Source organism: Pagrus pagrus (genome assembly GCF_965226575.1).
Source record: "Pagrus pagrus genome assembly, chromosome: 21".
NCBI classification, from domain to species: domain Eukaryota; kingdom Metazoa; phylum Chordata; class Actinopteri; order Spariformes; family Sparidae; genus Pagrus; species Pagrus pagrus.
Window position 1 is genome coordinate 13,390,183 of NC_140208.1, and position 16,545 is coordinate 13,406,727.

Genomic DNA, 16,545 nt, shown 5'->3' on the forward strand with positions numbered 1-16,545 from the left:
CAGTTTAATCCAGAATCAATCCTAGTTGAGAGATGCACGGATACGGCCTTTGTTAAAAGCAAAAGTCTAAAAGATTCACTCCTTTAATGTCTGACTTATTCACATTATTTCAACAACTGGAGGTCATTCATCTTAAAACACCTGTACAGGTGTTTTCACTTATTCTGTCTGATTAGACCTGTACTCAGGTTGAGGTTAGGTGGAGAATACCTGACCTCAGGATACACTGACAAGTGAAACTGAAAAGTCAGGAAGATGTTGCAATGCTGACAGGACATCTAATCTACCAAAACAATGTAAATCACCTTGTCAAATAAATCTTTGATGCGTATTTCCACATATTTCTTTTGTACTTGTACTTGTTAATAAATTATATTAGACAAATATTAAATCAGACAGTGATACTATTCTTAAGAACACACAAATGGGTATTTCAGGGTGAATCCACCATGCTGTTGGAAGTGCAAACAGAGAGTTCATCAGTGTTGAGATTGGGATCATTCAGGTTATCACTCACTTTGTTTTTAATACCCGAGCCATGAAAAGTGCCTGAGAAGAAAAGCTGCGGAAAGAAGAAATCTGTGCAGACAATTCTTCAGTCCACAAAGTTTCAACTTTTGTTTATAATGTGCTAGAGCACTTGGCTTGAGCACAGAAATTAAATCAGATGACATATCCACATATGTACTGCAAATATAGAGATAAATATCCACGCAATATCTTCTTTGCACTCTCGAAAAGGCACCTTCTGTCGTGTTTGTTTGTACCTCCAACAGTATGGCAGATAATATCATGTCAGTGTACGTGACAAAAAAAAGCCTCTTTATCAGTGCGTCTCTATCTGTAAAGCTTTAGCCTCTTTGGTTAAGCAGTTATCTCCTTCAGCCCTGTTCCATCATGATCAGAGAAACAAAAAGACGAGCATAAGTAGCACACGACTGACTACATACCAGAACAGCAAGTAACTCTTGGCAACAATGAGTGCAACTACTTCATAAGGGCACAGACCAAAAATTGTCTTTCACAGATGATCAGTGAGTCCAGTATAACAATCACTGCTGCTGCTCCCTCCACACTTGCTGTAACTGTAAAATCTCTCCAATGTGGATCTTCTGGTGTCTTTTCAGATTTTCCCCTCGACTGAAGCTCTTGCCACACTGGTTGCAGTAGTACGGTTTCTCCCCTGTGTGGACCCTCTTGTGTTTTTTCAGGTCCCCTGCCTGACTGAAACGCCTCCCACACTGTACGCAACCATATGGCTTCTCTCCTGTATGACAACGTTGGTGGATTCTCAAGTTCCCGACCCTGCTGAACGTCTTTCCACATACAACGCATGAGTGTGACTCATCTCTCCTGAAGTGCTCGGCTCTTATTTTTCTCCCATCAAACGCATTCCTGTTGGTTTTTGCAAATCCATGCCTCCTTGGTATGTTGTGATTCGAGTGGACGAAGACAAGTCCGCAAGGTTCGCCACTAACTTGTTGCCTTTGGGTCTCCGCAGAGTTATAACGAGAAGAGTTGCAGCTTAAATCCACACATCCGCTGTATTGTTCTTGAAGACATGGCGGATCTGATGCTATGCAGTCTGTTGGTTCTGGCTCTCGTTTGATAACAGCCAAGTTTACGCCACGTAAGGTGCTAGAGTGAGAGGTACATGCATTATTGGTTGAGACAGCACTGATGTCCCTAACTGCACTGTGTGATTTGTGAGCTGGCATTGGCTCCTCAATAACGTGCTGCACCTCCTCTGGTTGTGATTTGCTGTGTTGAGTTGTTTGTACCGAGTTGCGCTCAGCTTGTGATTCAGTGTTACTGTAGCTTTCCTGTTGTTTCGATTCGTGCTTCACATCATGGTCAGGTTTGTGGCTGTTTATCAGATTTTGCTCAGTGAGATGGAGTTCTGACTTCTGCATCAAAGCAAGCCCCAAATCCTGTTCTTCGCTCTGTGTGTCTTCTTGTTCTTCAGGAAATAGACTACTCACAGGCTCAACTGCTGTGAAATTAAAAATTAAAAGTGTTATACTCTCACACAGCAATTCACAAATAACTTCACACCTGTAGGAAACTAACATCTGCAATAATAGGTGCCCCAAGAAAACCTTGTTACCCACCTATGCTGTCTATTGTCATCTTGTCCTGGAGCTCCTGCAGTCTTCTCCTCAGACTCTCGTTCTCTCTCTGTGTTCTGGCAGTTTTCTCCTGGTACTCCGACACCGTCTCCTTCACCACCTCCAGAACCTCCTGCACCGCCCCAGTCAGTAGCTTGGCTACACGAGCATTCAAACGTTCAAGCTTAGACATCCTGAAACAAAGTGTCACATAGGGTGAGAAATGGCTGTGGACTGTGCATACAACTGTTATTGCACAATCAGTAATAGGAAATGAGTCACAACCTTGCGGTTTACAGAAACAATTGCACAAATAAACTCAGTTGTGGGATATATGACCACTCATCAACAGACTTTAGGACACTTTGGCAGCTGTTCCTTATTTTAAAGTACTCACAGGTGTGATGGAGAATGGGAAGACATCCAATATAAACATGAAACACCTGTCGTGATCCCATTTCAGTCTGAGCTTTTACATATTTTTTTTTTTACAAATAGTTCGGTTTATTATTTTACTGTTAGTCATCCTCACTCACACAAGGATATCCCTGGGTATTTTTACCACTGTACTCACAATGGGGTAAAATGTTCAGTATATTACAGACATAATCTCCACAGTATGTTAATATCATGTTCAACATAACGTATTTATATCAGTTCGAGGTTTATTTGATCCTAATTTCAAAGCAAACACTATCTCAAACACGTGTTTAGTGAACAGTTAAGATACAGTCAGTCCCCCTGGCTAACAGTGTTTAAAACTCCTGTACCTGCGAGCTGAAGTTAGCGGATGTAACGTGGATAGCTAGCGTTAGCTACATTAGCTGACTCCGTACGTTATCGTTTCCCGTTAAACTTCCGACAAACTCGCCGTGCCGTCACTGTGTCAGCAAGACGCTCGCTTTCAATTCAATTTCTGACCATTTAACTTGTGGAAAATAAAAAAATTAAATATGGAAACACGAATCCAAAACACGAATCAGAAGGCGACATAACAAGTCGCAACACCCGGAAGCAGAACCTGAATCAAGTCCTCTTTCATGCGGTTTTTCAAAATAAAAGCCCCCCACGGTAAGGCACTTAATAATTTGAACACCACAGTCTAATATCAACGATTCTTTATTTATTTGACACGTGACCACACGCAATTATTATCTCCTAATGAGTTCTTCTGTTACAACTGATTTGATTGTATCAGCATGTGGCATTACATTTTTAATGTGGTTTTTATTGTGGAGTAACTGCATCAATTGTATTATTTTAGTGTATTATGTCAACACTATTATATTATTATTCTTTTTCCTATTATTTTATTTTATTATTCATGAATTATTCCCCCCCCGGTTTCTTTTCTCTCATTTCATACAATTGCTGCTTGTTTAAACCTAACCTAACGTTATTTCTACATTATTATTGTTTTATATCTTTTTATTATTGTGTATTCTTTTATCCTGTCTTTGTCACGCACCTTGGGAGGCATTTTTGCATGAAGGTGCTATCTAAAATAAATAACGTTATTATTACCATATACAGCAAGCTCCTGGTTCTGTTTTGGGGATTCAGATCGTGTCGGATGGCTGCAGAAGCTCAATGGCAACATAGAACATATGTACAATATACAAAATACAGAAATGCCATATACATTTATTTGATTTGGGAATGAATGTTGAGGTCCATGCAAGAGCCTGCACAACAAGTAACACAGTGAATAAATCTCTAAACGTTTGACAACAACAGTATGGCAGGAACAGAGGTAATTAATAAATAGTGAAAGATGACACGTGCAATTGAACAAGCTCAATTTTTTTTTTAAAAGGCACCATTACTTTTCCAATTGCAATGTGCTCAGCTGACCTCCACATAAACAACTCTTTGTAGCCTACAAACAGGCAGCTTTGTCCACTGTCCAACCCTTAACATCAACAACATGATATGGATGGAAACATCTGGACACATCAGCAGCCTCACAGATGAGTCTGCTGGTGTTTCTTCATGTTACTCGAGTGACTAAAACTTTTGCCACAGTGACTGCAGCCAAATGGCTTCTCTCCCGTGTGGTAGCGCAGGTGCACCGTCAGGTAGCCCGACTGACTGAACCTCTTCCCACACACGGAGCAGCAGTACGGTTTCTCCCCCGTGTGCACCCGGTTGTGTTTCTTGTAGTCACCTGCGTGTCTGAAAGTGCGTCCACAGAGAGAGCAGCAGTAGTGTTTCCGGCAATTTCTCTGGGACGTTCTTGAAGCTCCTTCTTTTGTGTTTGTTTGAGTGGTGTTTGTATTGTTGAATCTTTGAGATAAAGGCTCTCCTGTGCCATTGTGGTCCAGACTGAAGACAAGCCCAGACTCATTGTAGAGTCCTGGATTGGTTTGGGAATGTTCTAGTCTATGTGAGGATGCAGCACCAGCATTGTCATAGAAAGAGTTTGCGGTGTGCATGGCGTCTTCATCTGATGTTGGCTCTACTTTCATTTCATGATCATTTTTAGGGATTGTGAATGCAGTGACAGCATCTACGTGGTTTGAAACTGGTTCTGAGAGTTCGTTATCGGTCTCTGTTTTAAGAGTTCTTGGATTGCTCAAGTTATTGCCACCTAAATGTGGTCCTGTCTTGGCTCCAGGGGAGAGACAGGGGGTGGCTAATGGTGTGATGTTTGCTTCACAGTCAAGCTCTTCAAACGAATATGAGGGACAAGTTACTGTGATGCCCTTATCAGAGGGGGTGAGTTCAATGTCCTCTTCCAGCTCTTGCTGGGCTGCAGGGGACACAAATCCTGACAAAGCACAAAAAAAAGACAGTCAATATTTTTGTCAAACAACCTCTGGGGGGAAAAATGAGTAGTGTTTTTTTTTTATACCATTGCTTTCCAATTGTAACTTCTCCTGGAGCACCTGCAGCCTCCTCTTCAGACTCTGGTTCTCCCTCTGGGTTCTTGCAGTTTTCTCCTGGTACTCCGACACGGTCTCCTTCACCACCTCCAGAACCTCCTGCACAGCTTTAGACAGCAGCTTCTCCACTCGGGCGTTCAGACGCTCAAATTTGGACATCTTCATGGACTGATAACTGGGGGGGGATAATCTGTTGTGTTTCATTGATTTTTGCATGGAGAAACATGCTTTGAACCAGTGTGACGAGTTGAGTTTACATTTACAAATCTTCACCACTATTAGATGATTTATTAAAATGCTTAAACCTGCAAAAATACAGATTACCATGTAATAATATTAACACAACTGCATGGAAGGAATTAGAAACAATAAAAACAGTCACCAAAACAATGACAGGCTCCTCAGCAGTATCATGACATGCTATTTCTATTTCCAATTCTTTAATCAAAGGAAAAGCAGCATACCTTCAAACTATTGTGATCCTGTTCACGTGAATCCCAGATTATCTGAACGCGATCCAGCACTTGTGCAGATATCACAACACTTACGTCACCAATTCCTATCTAACATCATGACAGGCAGGATCCATTTGTCATAAACAGAAGATAAACGAAAGGAAATGGTCTGGCTGACAAATAACCCGACAGATGCAGTGGATGGTTTTGTGTGTGCCACCCGCGTCACCGTCCTCTTCCTGGGTTTTAAAGGCGGCTGGCATCCGGCGTGAGGTGCGCTGCTGCCACCTACTGGTGAGCACGAGAACAGCGCTTTATATCCAATAAAATTGTTTTAAACTCATTCATAAAAACCATCCTGCTAGAGACTAGAAACAGAAGGTAGCCTAATTAAAACTGCAACAGCTTGTACTGTCATAAAAGTATTTATACAGACGTTTGTCCCTCTGTTCACGTCAAACTTTAGCGTTGAAAATGTTTTCGCTCCTTTTCCTTTGTCTTTTCATCTTTATGTGTACTTTTGTACCTGTTATAGGAGGTCTTAAGACAAACAAATCAAGGGCTGTTCTATATCCTTGTAAAAGTAAATGTAATTGATCTTTATTCTAAGAAATAACAGAGAAAAAGAGTCCACAATCAACTTTAGTCTTTTAAGAATCTACTAAGACTCAAAGACATATATATACGTATACATATATATCGGGACAACCCAGTTCCTACTGAAGCTCTGATACGTTTTTCTGGTTTATATCCTGAACAAACTTATTTGATGAGTTTTTTAAAGATTCCTTCCCCATCAATGGACCAGTCATCGTCAAGTCACTAATGGGGAAAACAGCCAATCTTACTCGCATGAAGCTTGAAAAGCACTTCAGTCACACACATTTTTACATTTAGAAGTTCCTTTTACTTAAAACATATTCCACAAGTCCAGGTTCTGTTTCCCTTCTTGTTTTAATTATCCCTTGTAACTCATGAGGTAAATAACTCAGAGCACACCAAGCTAATGATAACTTATGTAACAACACGTCATGACTTGTCATTGCCGCAACTGATTGCACTTACACAAACATAAAAAGTGCTTCAAAAGGTCAGTTTACATATTCAAACATTTCCCCTAAATCTTTTTTTTCAAATACAAGAAGCTGCAGCAGGACTGTTACAAAATGGCAAAAGCAGTTCATACAAACTAAGTAGTGAACTTGGTACATTCATACATAAAGTCCCCTTCACCTCACATTTTAAAGTAAAAAAAACCTTTCCCCTGAAAGTTAAATGGCAGTCCTTTACTCATGGAGTTGTTTCCTCAAACAGACTCAGCAGGTTCTTTGGTTCAAAGTTGGGTCGGGGTAAAGGCTCCTCAGTTTGGACCCAGATGCGTCCACGTCGCTGCGAGGATCTGGCAGATGAAGAGCATCGGCTGTGCGTGGAGTTTTCATTTATATCTGTATGAAGCTCTGCGTGTATGGGGCTGGCATTGGGTGTCAGTGTGCGGCAGGAACCATTTGAGTGGATGCTGGAGGGGGTCAGAGCTAAGTTACAGGAGGACCACTCACCCAGATCTGAGAGAGTGGGTGTGTGGACAGGACTTCGACGATTGTGCATCTGTGAACCCGGCAGAGGAGTGGATGTGCTTTCTACAGACAGTCTGGATTTGACCCTGTGGATGAAATGTAAAAAATAAACAGGGAATTTGACAAGAAGAAGAAAATTGGCTCAAGGAACAACAGGAGTTTCTTCACGTTGCTGTAGCTGGAGAGAAAGACATTACTAAGATGTGATAAAATTAAGTTATGAATCAGTTACATTACTTATATAAATTCTCCTTTGTGTATTCAGACTAAAGACTGAGGACAACAAGCTATTCAAGAACACAATCCCATTGACACAATGATTCTCTACCTGTGTGAGAAGGTGGGGGAAAGTTCTGCGTCTGCCGGGTCCAGCAGAAACACTGCATCCTCCTCTGGGCTCCCTGAGTCACCGTGCATGGCACTGAGTGGCAGGGTTAAATCCTTGTCCCAGCTGTCCTTTGGAGGAGTGCAGGGCACCGGCTTGGTCCAATGAGGCAAAAAGGGAAAGTGAAGGGCAGACAAGAGCCTACACCCAAAGCACAGCACCACCTACGAGAAAAGACGACAAATATAGGTTGGGAAAAATACACTTTTTTGATTCGGGTTTGCATTACATTTTGAACTTTACTTGGCCTGTTGACTTAGTAAAGGCTGCTGCAGTTAAAGGGTTCATCAGACACATTACCTGACAGACAGAGGCCAGTCTCAGCGCAGTCTCAGTGACCATCAGATAGATTCGCCTTTTCCACCTGTGTTTCCAAACATAAGGGAGGGCCAGAAGCTCAGAGACTGTCGGCCTCTGTGATGGCTCTGGGGCCAGCATCATCCGCAGTACTGTCTGAAGCTCAGTCGACAGGTCTGCAAATATAGATAGAAATAATGAAAGCATTAGTCTTTGAATGAAGATGATGAGATACTTGATGAGAACTTAAAAGACTTACCGCTGGTAAACTCTGACGGGGGGCAGCCTTGTCTGAGCTGCTGCCAGCCCTCTCCACCATTTGGAACCTCAATATTACAGGCAAGCTCCAGAATAGTAACACCCAAACTAAATGAAGGAATTCAACCAGATGTATACACCATTTTCAATCCGATCAATCAGTTACATATTTTAGAATATCATTCAATAACCTCATTGATGGTTATTTGTACCTGAAAACATCTGCAGCTGGTCCATACTCCCCACGGAGCAGCTCAGGGGCCATGTATCTGGGATCTCCCTCCTGGACATCGTCTTTCACTCTCCCCTCTGCAGGCTCTGAACTCTTCTGTTTGAGTTCAAAAAGCAACCCAAAGTCTCCCAGTTTGAGACGCCCAGAGTCAGTCATGAGGACATTAGCGGGCTTGAGGTCCAGATGCACAAAACCATGAGAGTGCAGGTGTTGCAGTGCTGAGAGGAGGTCACACAGGTAGGCCCATGCTGCAGGCTCACCTGGATTGAAATGTGTCAAATGAAAGCCAAGTTAGCAAGAAGAACTTACATTATATGTAGTGCAATACATCTAATACAACATCTGAAGAAGATTAAATAGGCAGACCTGGGCCAGGAGGCTGGTTCTCAGCATGGAGCAGCAAGCTGGAGCTACACAGCTCTGTCTGGATGTACAGTCGACCACACTCCTCCCAGGCTGCCACAAAATGCAAGATGTGAGGGTGCGGAGACAGGCGCTCGTGGTTTCTAGCTTCCCTCACACAGCGGTTCCTCTCACTTTTGCCCCGGAAGCGATGAGCAGAGCGCTTCACTGCATACTGGCGGCCGTCCACATTGTTTTGTACCTAAAAAATACAAAAAAACCCAAAGGTCTTGTCTTCTTTTTCACAATCTCGAAATGATAATCTGGGTCAAAGTGAGAAAATATAGCTTCCACAGATATCTAAATTTGTATCGTGAGCTCCCTCATTACAAAACCACAGTACAGATGTTCAAGGATTTAAGATGTTTTTAATAGAAACACGAGGTGGAAGGTAGGTAGTGTATAATATCATAATAATATCACAGATAAATACAAATGTTTGTCTTGCTCACCTTGTATACCTCTCCGAAGGATCCTCTTCCCAGCAGGCCCAGATTAGTAAAGCACTGATTGAAATAGGTCTGCTGTTTGCTGGGATCATATACAGAACTCGGAGGGGGAGACTTGCTGAGGGAACAACACAGAGGTGTCCAGGGGGACTGATGCTGAGGGAACATGTTCACAGAGGGACATCCTTTGGATGGTGGCAGCGGGGGCAGATAATGTGAGAGCCGTGCAGGGGAAGAGTAGGACGAGTTGGACGTGGACGACGAGGAAAAAGGGAGACGCCGCTTTTTGAGGGAGAAGGACCGCTCGGCATGGGCAAAGTGGGTCGGAAGAGGGAGAGACACCCTGGAAGAGGTGGTTTCCACTGCCACTGACATTGTGTAGGGACTTTTTCAGGTCCTTTGTTTGAAGAATGGGAGCTGAAACATTCAAAATAAAGCTTTTAAACATTAGCCATCTTGGCTGACAGTTAATACGAATGTACCAATGCCATTTTTGCACTGCTCACGCCCATTCAATGTACCTTTTCCCCCTGATGCACAGAACTCTGCTGATCTAACCTCATCAGAACCAAACAAAGGCTTTATATTTAAAAATAAAACGTACACATTTATATCTGCAATAAAATTTGACCTGCCAATAGAGAATACAAACATCTGTTCAGGGCCAAAAACAATATCTGTGTTAGTCAAATTAGTAAAATGAGGTTGGGTCACACTCATTTGTCACCAATAGAGAAATCTGACATCCTGAAAATCCTGCTTGACAGGTTATCTGATTTCAGTATCGATAACGTGCAATCCCCTTGATCTATTGATAATCAGCTCATTTGTATAACAGGTCTTAGCCAGTAGCGTTAGGAGCTAAAAGCTAGAACAGGCCTGCTGAATGTAACGTAGCTAGTTTAACCGAGTAAACGCTGTAAAAGTTTGATAACGACAGCCCTCAATTAACATTTATGTCGGCAAACTACTTTGCTGAATCCTCCACGGCTAACGTTAACATTGTTCCAAGCAGCAGGGAAGCATTATTGATTATTTGCAGTCACTGACACATGTCACCTCCAAAAAAACAGATTGTAGCTAACATTAACGTTAAGTAAGGGCGGACCCAGTCAACAACACAACAACACAACCGAGCTAGCTAGCTAACTTACATTCAAATAACGTACAGTAACTGACAGCTCAGAGTAAGATAAAGGAGAATAAAGTAACGTTATCACGTACCATAGTCCAGCTTTAAAGGTAGTCTTCACTAAAGTGCGGTAAAGATACTCGCTGTGCCAAAATAAAACTGCGCGTACACCCTTCAAGCATGAAACTACCTCGCGCCAAATTCTGAAATCATTACGTAGTGTTGCGTAGCTGCGCTCTGTGAATACTGACGGCTTATCCGAGTTGCGCAATATCCGCGAGCGGTGCAGTCTGGGGTTTTGCTGCACAACACAGGGCTGGCGCAACTGGCTAGCTAGCTAACCACTTGAAATGGTAACTTCACTATTATTATTGTCGTTTCTGAGATTAGTACCTAGATAGAAGCAGTGGATTAACGTTCAGTGAGTTGTTAAAACATATTAACGCTATAATAACAAACGACACTGTCGGGTGTGATAGCGTTAATTTCAGTTTCTGTTTGCTAGCCAGCTAACGCTAAGTTTGCTAACTATAGCTGTAACGAGAGGTGTAGCTAGTGAGCTAACTTATCTTTGCTTTGCTAACCTTGGAAGTGATGTAACGTTAGCCAACTAACCCAGTTCGGCTGTTTAGACCAGATAAAGTGTTCGACATACAATGTCTATTAATGTAACTGACAGGCCCAGTTTTGACTCCTAACTATGAAGGCTGTTTGGTGTTGGCTAATTCCACGTTAGCTCAAATGTACTATTGCTTACCAACCTCTTACTGTTCATTACCAGCTGATCAATCAATGAAATGCTAGTAGTGTTAATTGTTCTATATCCAGAAAGAAATGTCTGACACATCAACAAAACAACCAACTAAAAACTTAAAATTCCCTACAAGGTTTCACTAACAACCCTGGTTAGTTAGTAATGTGTAATTAACATTTGACAGGTGGACAGTCTGTCCTACTGAGATATCTTGACAAATAAAGAGGGGTAATTGCCACTTAACCTGGTTAGAGCTACTATTTTGATAACAGATTAATAATTTTGAGATTTTTTTCAAAGAAACAAAGTCCAAATTCTCAGATTCCAGCTTCTTAAATGTGAAGTATATTTTCTGGTTTCTGTAATCTTCTATGACAGGAAACTGAGTATCTTTTGGTTGTGGACAAAACAAGACACTTGCAGACGTCATTTTGGGCTGTGGGAAACACCGATCACATTTTTCACAATTTATGACAAACAACTAAATGCTTCATTGAGAAAATAATTGCCAGATTAATCAACAATGAAACTGGTCGATGGTTGTAGCACTAAACCTGGCTTTTAATTGCCTGAGTCAGATTTAGATATCCTGCTTGAACCCCTTCTAAATTGAGAGTAGTGTTTTTTTTAGAACCAACATCAAGCTTCAAACAACAGATCCAGTTGCCTTTTGATACAGTTTTCTTTTTCACTTTCCTTCAGGACGTGTTCTTAATGATTCGGCGTCACAAGACCACAATCTTCACAGATGCCAAGGAGTCCACCACTGTTTACGAGCTCAAGCGCATTGTTGAAGGAATTCTTAAGAGAACGCCTGAAGACCAGAGGCTCTATAAAGTGAGTTTAGAGCTAAGTATGCCAGTGACACCTGACCACACAACTGATAATCACAATTCTGGCCAGATTGAATACATGCTGAAATTTATTTGAGCGTCCTTTCGACGATGTTGGCATGTAACTTGTCTTTTCCTTGGTGTGACTATCATATTCTCTAGAATTGTCTTGATATTCAGTAAATCAAGTTCATGCAATTTGAGGCCATTATTAGGGGATTCTGTGACATGTTCAGCTTTTGCTCCACAGGATGACCAGTTGCTAGAGGACAGCAAAACTCTTGGTGACTGTGGATTCACCAACCAGACTGCCAGACCTCAAGCCCCAGCTACAGTTGGTCTAGCCTTCCGCATAAATGGTATGTTCAGTCAATGTGTATTATTTATTATCTGTGAGTCTCAAAGAAACAGGGATGTTGTGCCTTTTCCCTCATGTTAGGGGGATTTTCTGGGCAACACGTATATCCTGTTTCTCTGCTTCCTTTCAACTTTTTTCTGCAATGTCATGTATGCCCTCAAGGACTGTAACTGGAGGCTGTGTCAGGATGGATGTCAGTAGATAATGCTCTGTGATTATCACCTACTATATCTCACCCATCTCTGCCTTTAGTGGAGTGCTTTAGTGATTGAAATCAAGACAGTTGTTGGTAGTGCAACTAAATTACTTTTTTCCCGTAATTAATAGCTAATAATGCCTTCATAAATCTTAATGAGATAATGATTAAAATTAATTATATATGTGTGTTAATAATGGCATAATAAACAGTTTAATGTAAGATTATAAGACATTATAAGCACATTAAAGAAACATGTTAACAGTTAATAGACTGCTTAAGAACATAATTGAAACCTTATGAGTTTCTTGTTTCTAATCGCTTGATAGTAGCATCACAAACACATTTATTGAGATTCATTTACCTATTTTGTCACTGTTACACCTCTGCTAAGCTGGTTTGTTGATTTATTAAAATTAAAACATACTTAATTTTGCATGTATTGGCTGCTAAAGATCCAGTGTGTAGGATTTAGTGGCATCTAGCGGTGAGGTTGCAGTTTGCTAACAACTAAACCCTCATTTCACCCTCACTGACGGTGGCCACTTTTAACACAATGTCCTCTCGAGAGCCAGTGTTCGGTTTGTCCATTCTGGGCTACTGTAGAAATATGGCAGACCCCGTAGAAGAAGATCCGCTCCCTCTGTAGCTATAAAGAGCTTGTTTTAGTAGTGAAAACTCAATGGTTGTTAGTTTGAGGTGATTAAACACTAATGAAAACATAATTGTGAATATCAAATTCTATTTCTGGCAAAAAAGATCCCCGCAAATCCTGCACACTGCACCTTTTAACTATTCACTTATTTACAGTTAACTAAGCTCTTGGCAGCAATCGGATCTAAAGCCTGAACAAAGCCTTTTTTCTGGTCAATAGGCATTGCGTATTCAATTGAAATTGCATCACAAAAACTCGACAAATTGGTGTCACTGTATGACTTAAGAACATTGCTGCAAAATCTTGAGTGTGGCCTAAAGTCCTAGCTATTTTGCCTGTACCGTCCATGAGTTTACAAGGCACAAGACAACACAAGTAAGAAAGAAACTGTTCCATTTGAAATTTGACGCGACCATGAAAAATCTCTTGAAATTAGATTTGAATAGGACAAACGGTTGCAGGGATTCCTTTTGCATCTTTACAAAGCACAATAACCAGAGTGGCTCTTATTTTCACTCTTTGGTAAATCAACCTAGAAAGACTTGCAGCAGTCTGCGTTCACCGCAGCAGCTTTGTGACACGGCTGATGTAGCCACATGCATCTCCACCCTGTCACAACAGAGCTAATGTGTCCCCGTCTCCTCTGCCCTCCAGACGAGATGTTCGAACAGCTGCACGTCGAGGCCTTCTCTAGCCCCCCGGAACTCCCCGATGTGATGAAGCCTCAGGACTCTGGTAGCACTGCCAACGAACAGGCCGTGCAGTGATGACGGGGAGAGGAAACGAGCAACGGCGAGAAGGATGGGAGTTGGGTGTGTGTGGATTAACTGCAGCGGAGAAGTAACGGGGTGGAGGATATGTAATATAATTTAAATTGATGGATTGGGACATTATAGGTAACCGAGCCTATCCATGTTCCCTTCATGCTATCATCCCAGCATCCCTCCCAAATTTGCTTCACAAGTTGGTTTTTTGTTTGTTTTTTTTAACTCTATGATTTCCACATCACATGCAGTTCCGCTCCTTGACTTTGCTCTTAAGCACCGACTGGCTCTAACTTTCTGGGTGAAGAAGTTGGTTTGGAGAGTATGATTGTGTACATGCGTGTGTGTGAGTTATTATAATTATTATCATTAATATTTTGGAAAAGGTGAAGACGTAGTTGTGTGTCACAGTGCTCTAGAAGTAACACGCGTAGGTAAGGAGTCCAGTGTCTGAATCGGCAAACTGCATGAATAAGTTAAAAAAAAAACAAAAGCTTTATTTTCACAGAAACAGAAAAACCTTCAGCTGATAAGTTTCCTTGGTGTGATTCTCCCAGTTGTGTTGTACATGTCTGATCTGATTTCATACCAGGAAAGAAAGTCTTTATAATAATTATTTTTAGTTTTTTTTTTTTTTTTTTTTGTCATATTGTTTTCTCAGTATGTTTCACTTGTCAGTTCTTTTGCTGTATGTTTCATGCACTGAGAGACCAAAGGCAGTTACCTCTTTGACAACAGAGGGACGTATTTCTGGTCAAAGGACATTCTGTCTGTGGCATATTGTACACACAGCAGGAGAGTTTCCTGTTGTTACAACTTAAGTTTTTTTGAAAATGCATACACCACCACATGTCACCAACATCAATGTGGCACCTTCCCCCTAATCACACAAACATAGCCTGTAACTGTGAGCTTGCTTAATTAAACGTTTTTCCTGTTTTGTTTTTTACACTGCTGGCTGACTTTTATTTGAAACATGTTTGTGTCAACATTTGATGAAGATTATAGAATTGAAACATCGAGTGTTAAGTTAGGCAGGCCTGCAGCTACCGCAGGCCCTTCTCACAGCAGACATTTTGACTTGTCAAACCACAGATGCTAACTCATAACAGTTATGACGGCCCTGTTATATTTGAGGTCCCAATACAGTGTGACAGTGAGTCAGTACGCACAGTTAAACCAAAACTTAAAGGGGCCCTATGTAGTTTCAAACTGAGAATTTAATATTTATAATACTAATGATGTAATAATACAATGTAATAATATTTGAACTGAATAAACAAGCTGTTCTCAGAGGAAAATAAGGTCCCCAGAACACCATTTGAAGCTAGAAAGGTGGCAGGGTCCGCCAAATATAAACAAAGTGAAACAGTATGAAGTTGTGTTGTCCTTTTAAGGTCAGTTTGTTTATGAATGAAAAACAAGGAGAGTACTTCGTCCTGCATCATTGTGTAATCTGGTCGACTGCCAAAATGATTCATAATATGCTTACAAGGTGCATTTTACAAGTTGAAGTTTCAACAAGTTTCCTCAAATTAACTGACATACAGAAAACCCCGGATACTGTGTGATAACAGGTCTTGGGGAGTACTACTGCATATGTGAAAAAAGTAGTATAAAGCATGTAATCTGGTAAATTGCTTCCAGTGATGTAGCACTGTGGCAAAATTGCATTGTGGGTAATGTAGGCACCAGCTTTTGAAAAGCAGTTCACTGGTCAGGAATGGACAGTTGAAAAATAAATGATTCAAACTGATGCATCAGAAACGGGGATCGCCTTTCTTATTTCACGCATTGCTCTTTTATTTCAAAACCTGGTGCCCACAATGCAATTTAGCCACTGTGTGACATCACTGGAGGCTCATCATGAGATTACATGTAGCTCCTCCAGTGCCACAAAAGACTTTAGGGCCCGTGTACACACAGCGTTTTTTTCTGAGCACCAATGTCATTTTTCCCAATGAGGAGCGGGCGTCTACACGAGGCGGCCGCCCAGAGAAAAGGCGCAGCGCCCAGCATCTTTTTTCCAAGAGCTCTGCCTTTTTTGTGCCGGTGCTCCGAGCGCGAAAGGCGCAGATGACGTCACTATTGGTCTTTTTCTTTCCCTGGCCTAGGCGATAATATTCACTGTTTTATGTCGCCTACTTATCATGTCATGCACCCTCATCCTCCTTGCTCTGATGTCCGGATGTCAAATAAAAAACAAACGGATAGTAAACTGCAAAGGGGCTGTGTCGATCATACAGCGGCGGTTCTCAAGATATTGTTATAAGAGAGACAAGAAGCATGAGCAGCGTTTTTCTCTCTCAACGCTTCATCTCGGCGCTCCTGAGTGCACAGCCAGCACCTCACGCTATGTAGATCCGTGCCTTTATAATACTTTATTCAGACGCAGATGCAGTAGTACTCTCCAAGACCTGTAAACACACTTTAATGTTAAAAATTGGTGAAGTTACCCTTTAAGACACTTGAAAAAACAGTGAACCTATCCTTTAATCTTACCATGGAATGGAAATTTAATTATTTCTGTAAAGAAATGTATAATAGTACAGTTAAATAAATTAAAATAACTAATCTACAGTTTTTTCCTTCAAGCTTCATTAAATCAGAAAGTTTATTGGATTTAGAAAAAAAATATTTTTAAAAAGTTAGTGTAACAGTTTCCATGGTAAAGACATCCACATGTTGTCTCTACAGCCTCCTCTTTAAAACATAAAAAAGGAGGGCGGTCACTTTCATCCTTGTCTTGTGTTTACTGTGAAGGTCGCGCCGGTTAATCGACTCTCCAATATCTTTTGTCATCGATAC

The 16,545-nt window shown here is 41.3% G+C and overlaps 3 protein-coding genes across 3 annotated transcripts; 1 reads left to right on the top strand and 2 right to left on the bottom strand.

Annotated features, from left to right (window-relative positions):
* Nucleotides 1–181: 181 nt before the first annotated feature.
* On the bottom strand, nucleotides 182–5,664 carry LOC311250203 (uncharacterized protein). Its single transcript, XM_084341779.1, has 5 exons — nucleotides 5,458–5,664; nucleotides 4,963–5,168; nucleotides 4,077–4,878; nucleotides 2,112–2,302; nucleotides 182–1,993 (listed from the first exon to the last, which is right to left on the bottom strand). Exons 2-5 carry the CDS (start codon nucleotides 5,156–5,158, stop codon nucleotides 1,053–1,055), a joined length of 2,130 nt encoding a protein of 709 aa, XP_084197905.1. The 5' UTR covers nucleotides 5,159–5,168; nucleotides 5,458–5,664; the 3' UTR covers nucleotides 182–1,052.
* A 719-nt stretch (nucleotides 5,665–6,383) lies between these two features.
* On the bottom strand, nucleotides 6,384–10,376 carry pkmyt1 (protein kinase, membrane associated tyrosine/threonine 1). Its single transcript, XM_084342079.1, has 8 exons — nucleotides 10,270–10,376; nucleotides 9,049–9,462; nucleotides 8,561–8,798; nucleotides 8,175–8,454; nucleotides 7,964–8,070; nucleotides 7,708–7,880; nucleotides 7,351–7,571; nucleotides 6,384–7,108 (listed from the first exon to the last, which is right to left on the bottom strand). Exons 2-8 carry the CDS (start codon nucleotides 9,418–9,420, stop codon nucleotides 6,739–6,741), a joined length of 1,761 nt encoding a protein of 586 aa, XP_084198205.1. The 5' UTR covers nucleotides 9,421–9,462; nucleotides 10,270–10,376; the 3' UTR covers nucleotides 6,384–6,738.
* A 62-nt stretch (nucleotides 10,377–10,438) lies between these two features.
* LOC311250411 (elongin-B-like) lies at nucleotides 10,439–14,686 on the top strand. The gene is made up of 4 exons (XM_084342080.1): nucleotides 10,439–10,530; nucleotides 11,634–11,768; nucleotides 12,015–12,123; nucleotides 13,628–14,686. The coding sequence occupies exons 1-4, from the start codon at nucleotides 10,528–10,530 to the stop codon at nucleotides 13,738–13,740; spliced, it is 360 nt and encodes a 119-aa protein (XP_084198206.1). The 5' UTR covers nucleotides 10,439–10,527; the 3' UTR covers nucleotides 13,741–14,686.
* Nucleotides 14,687–16,545: the final 1,859 nt, after the last annotated feature.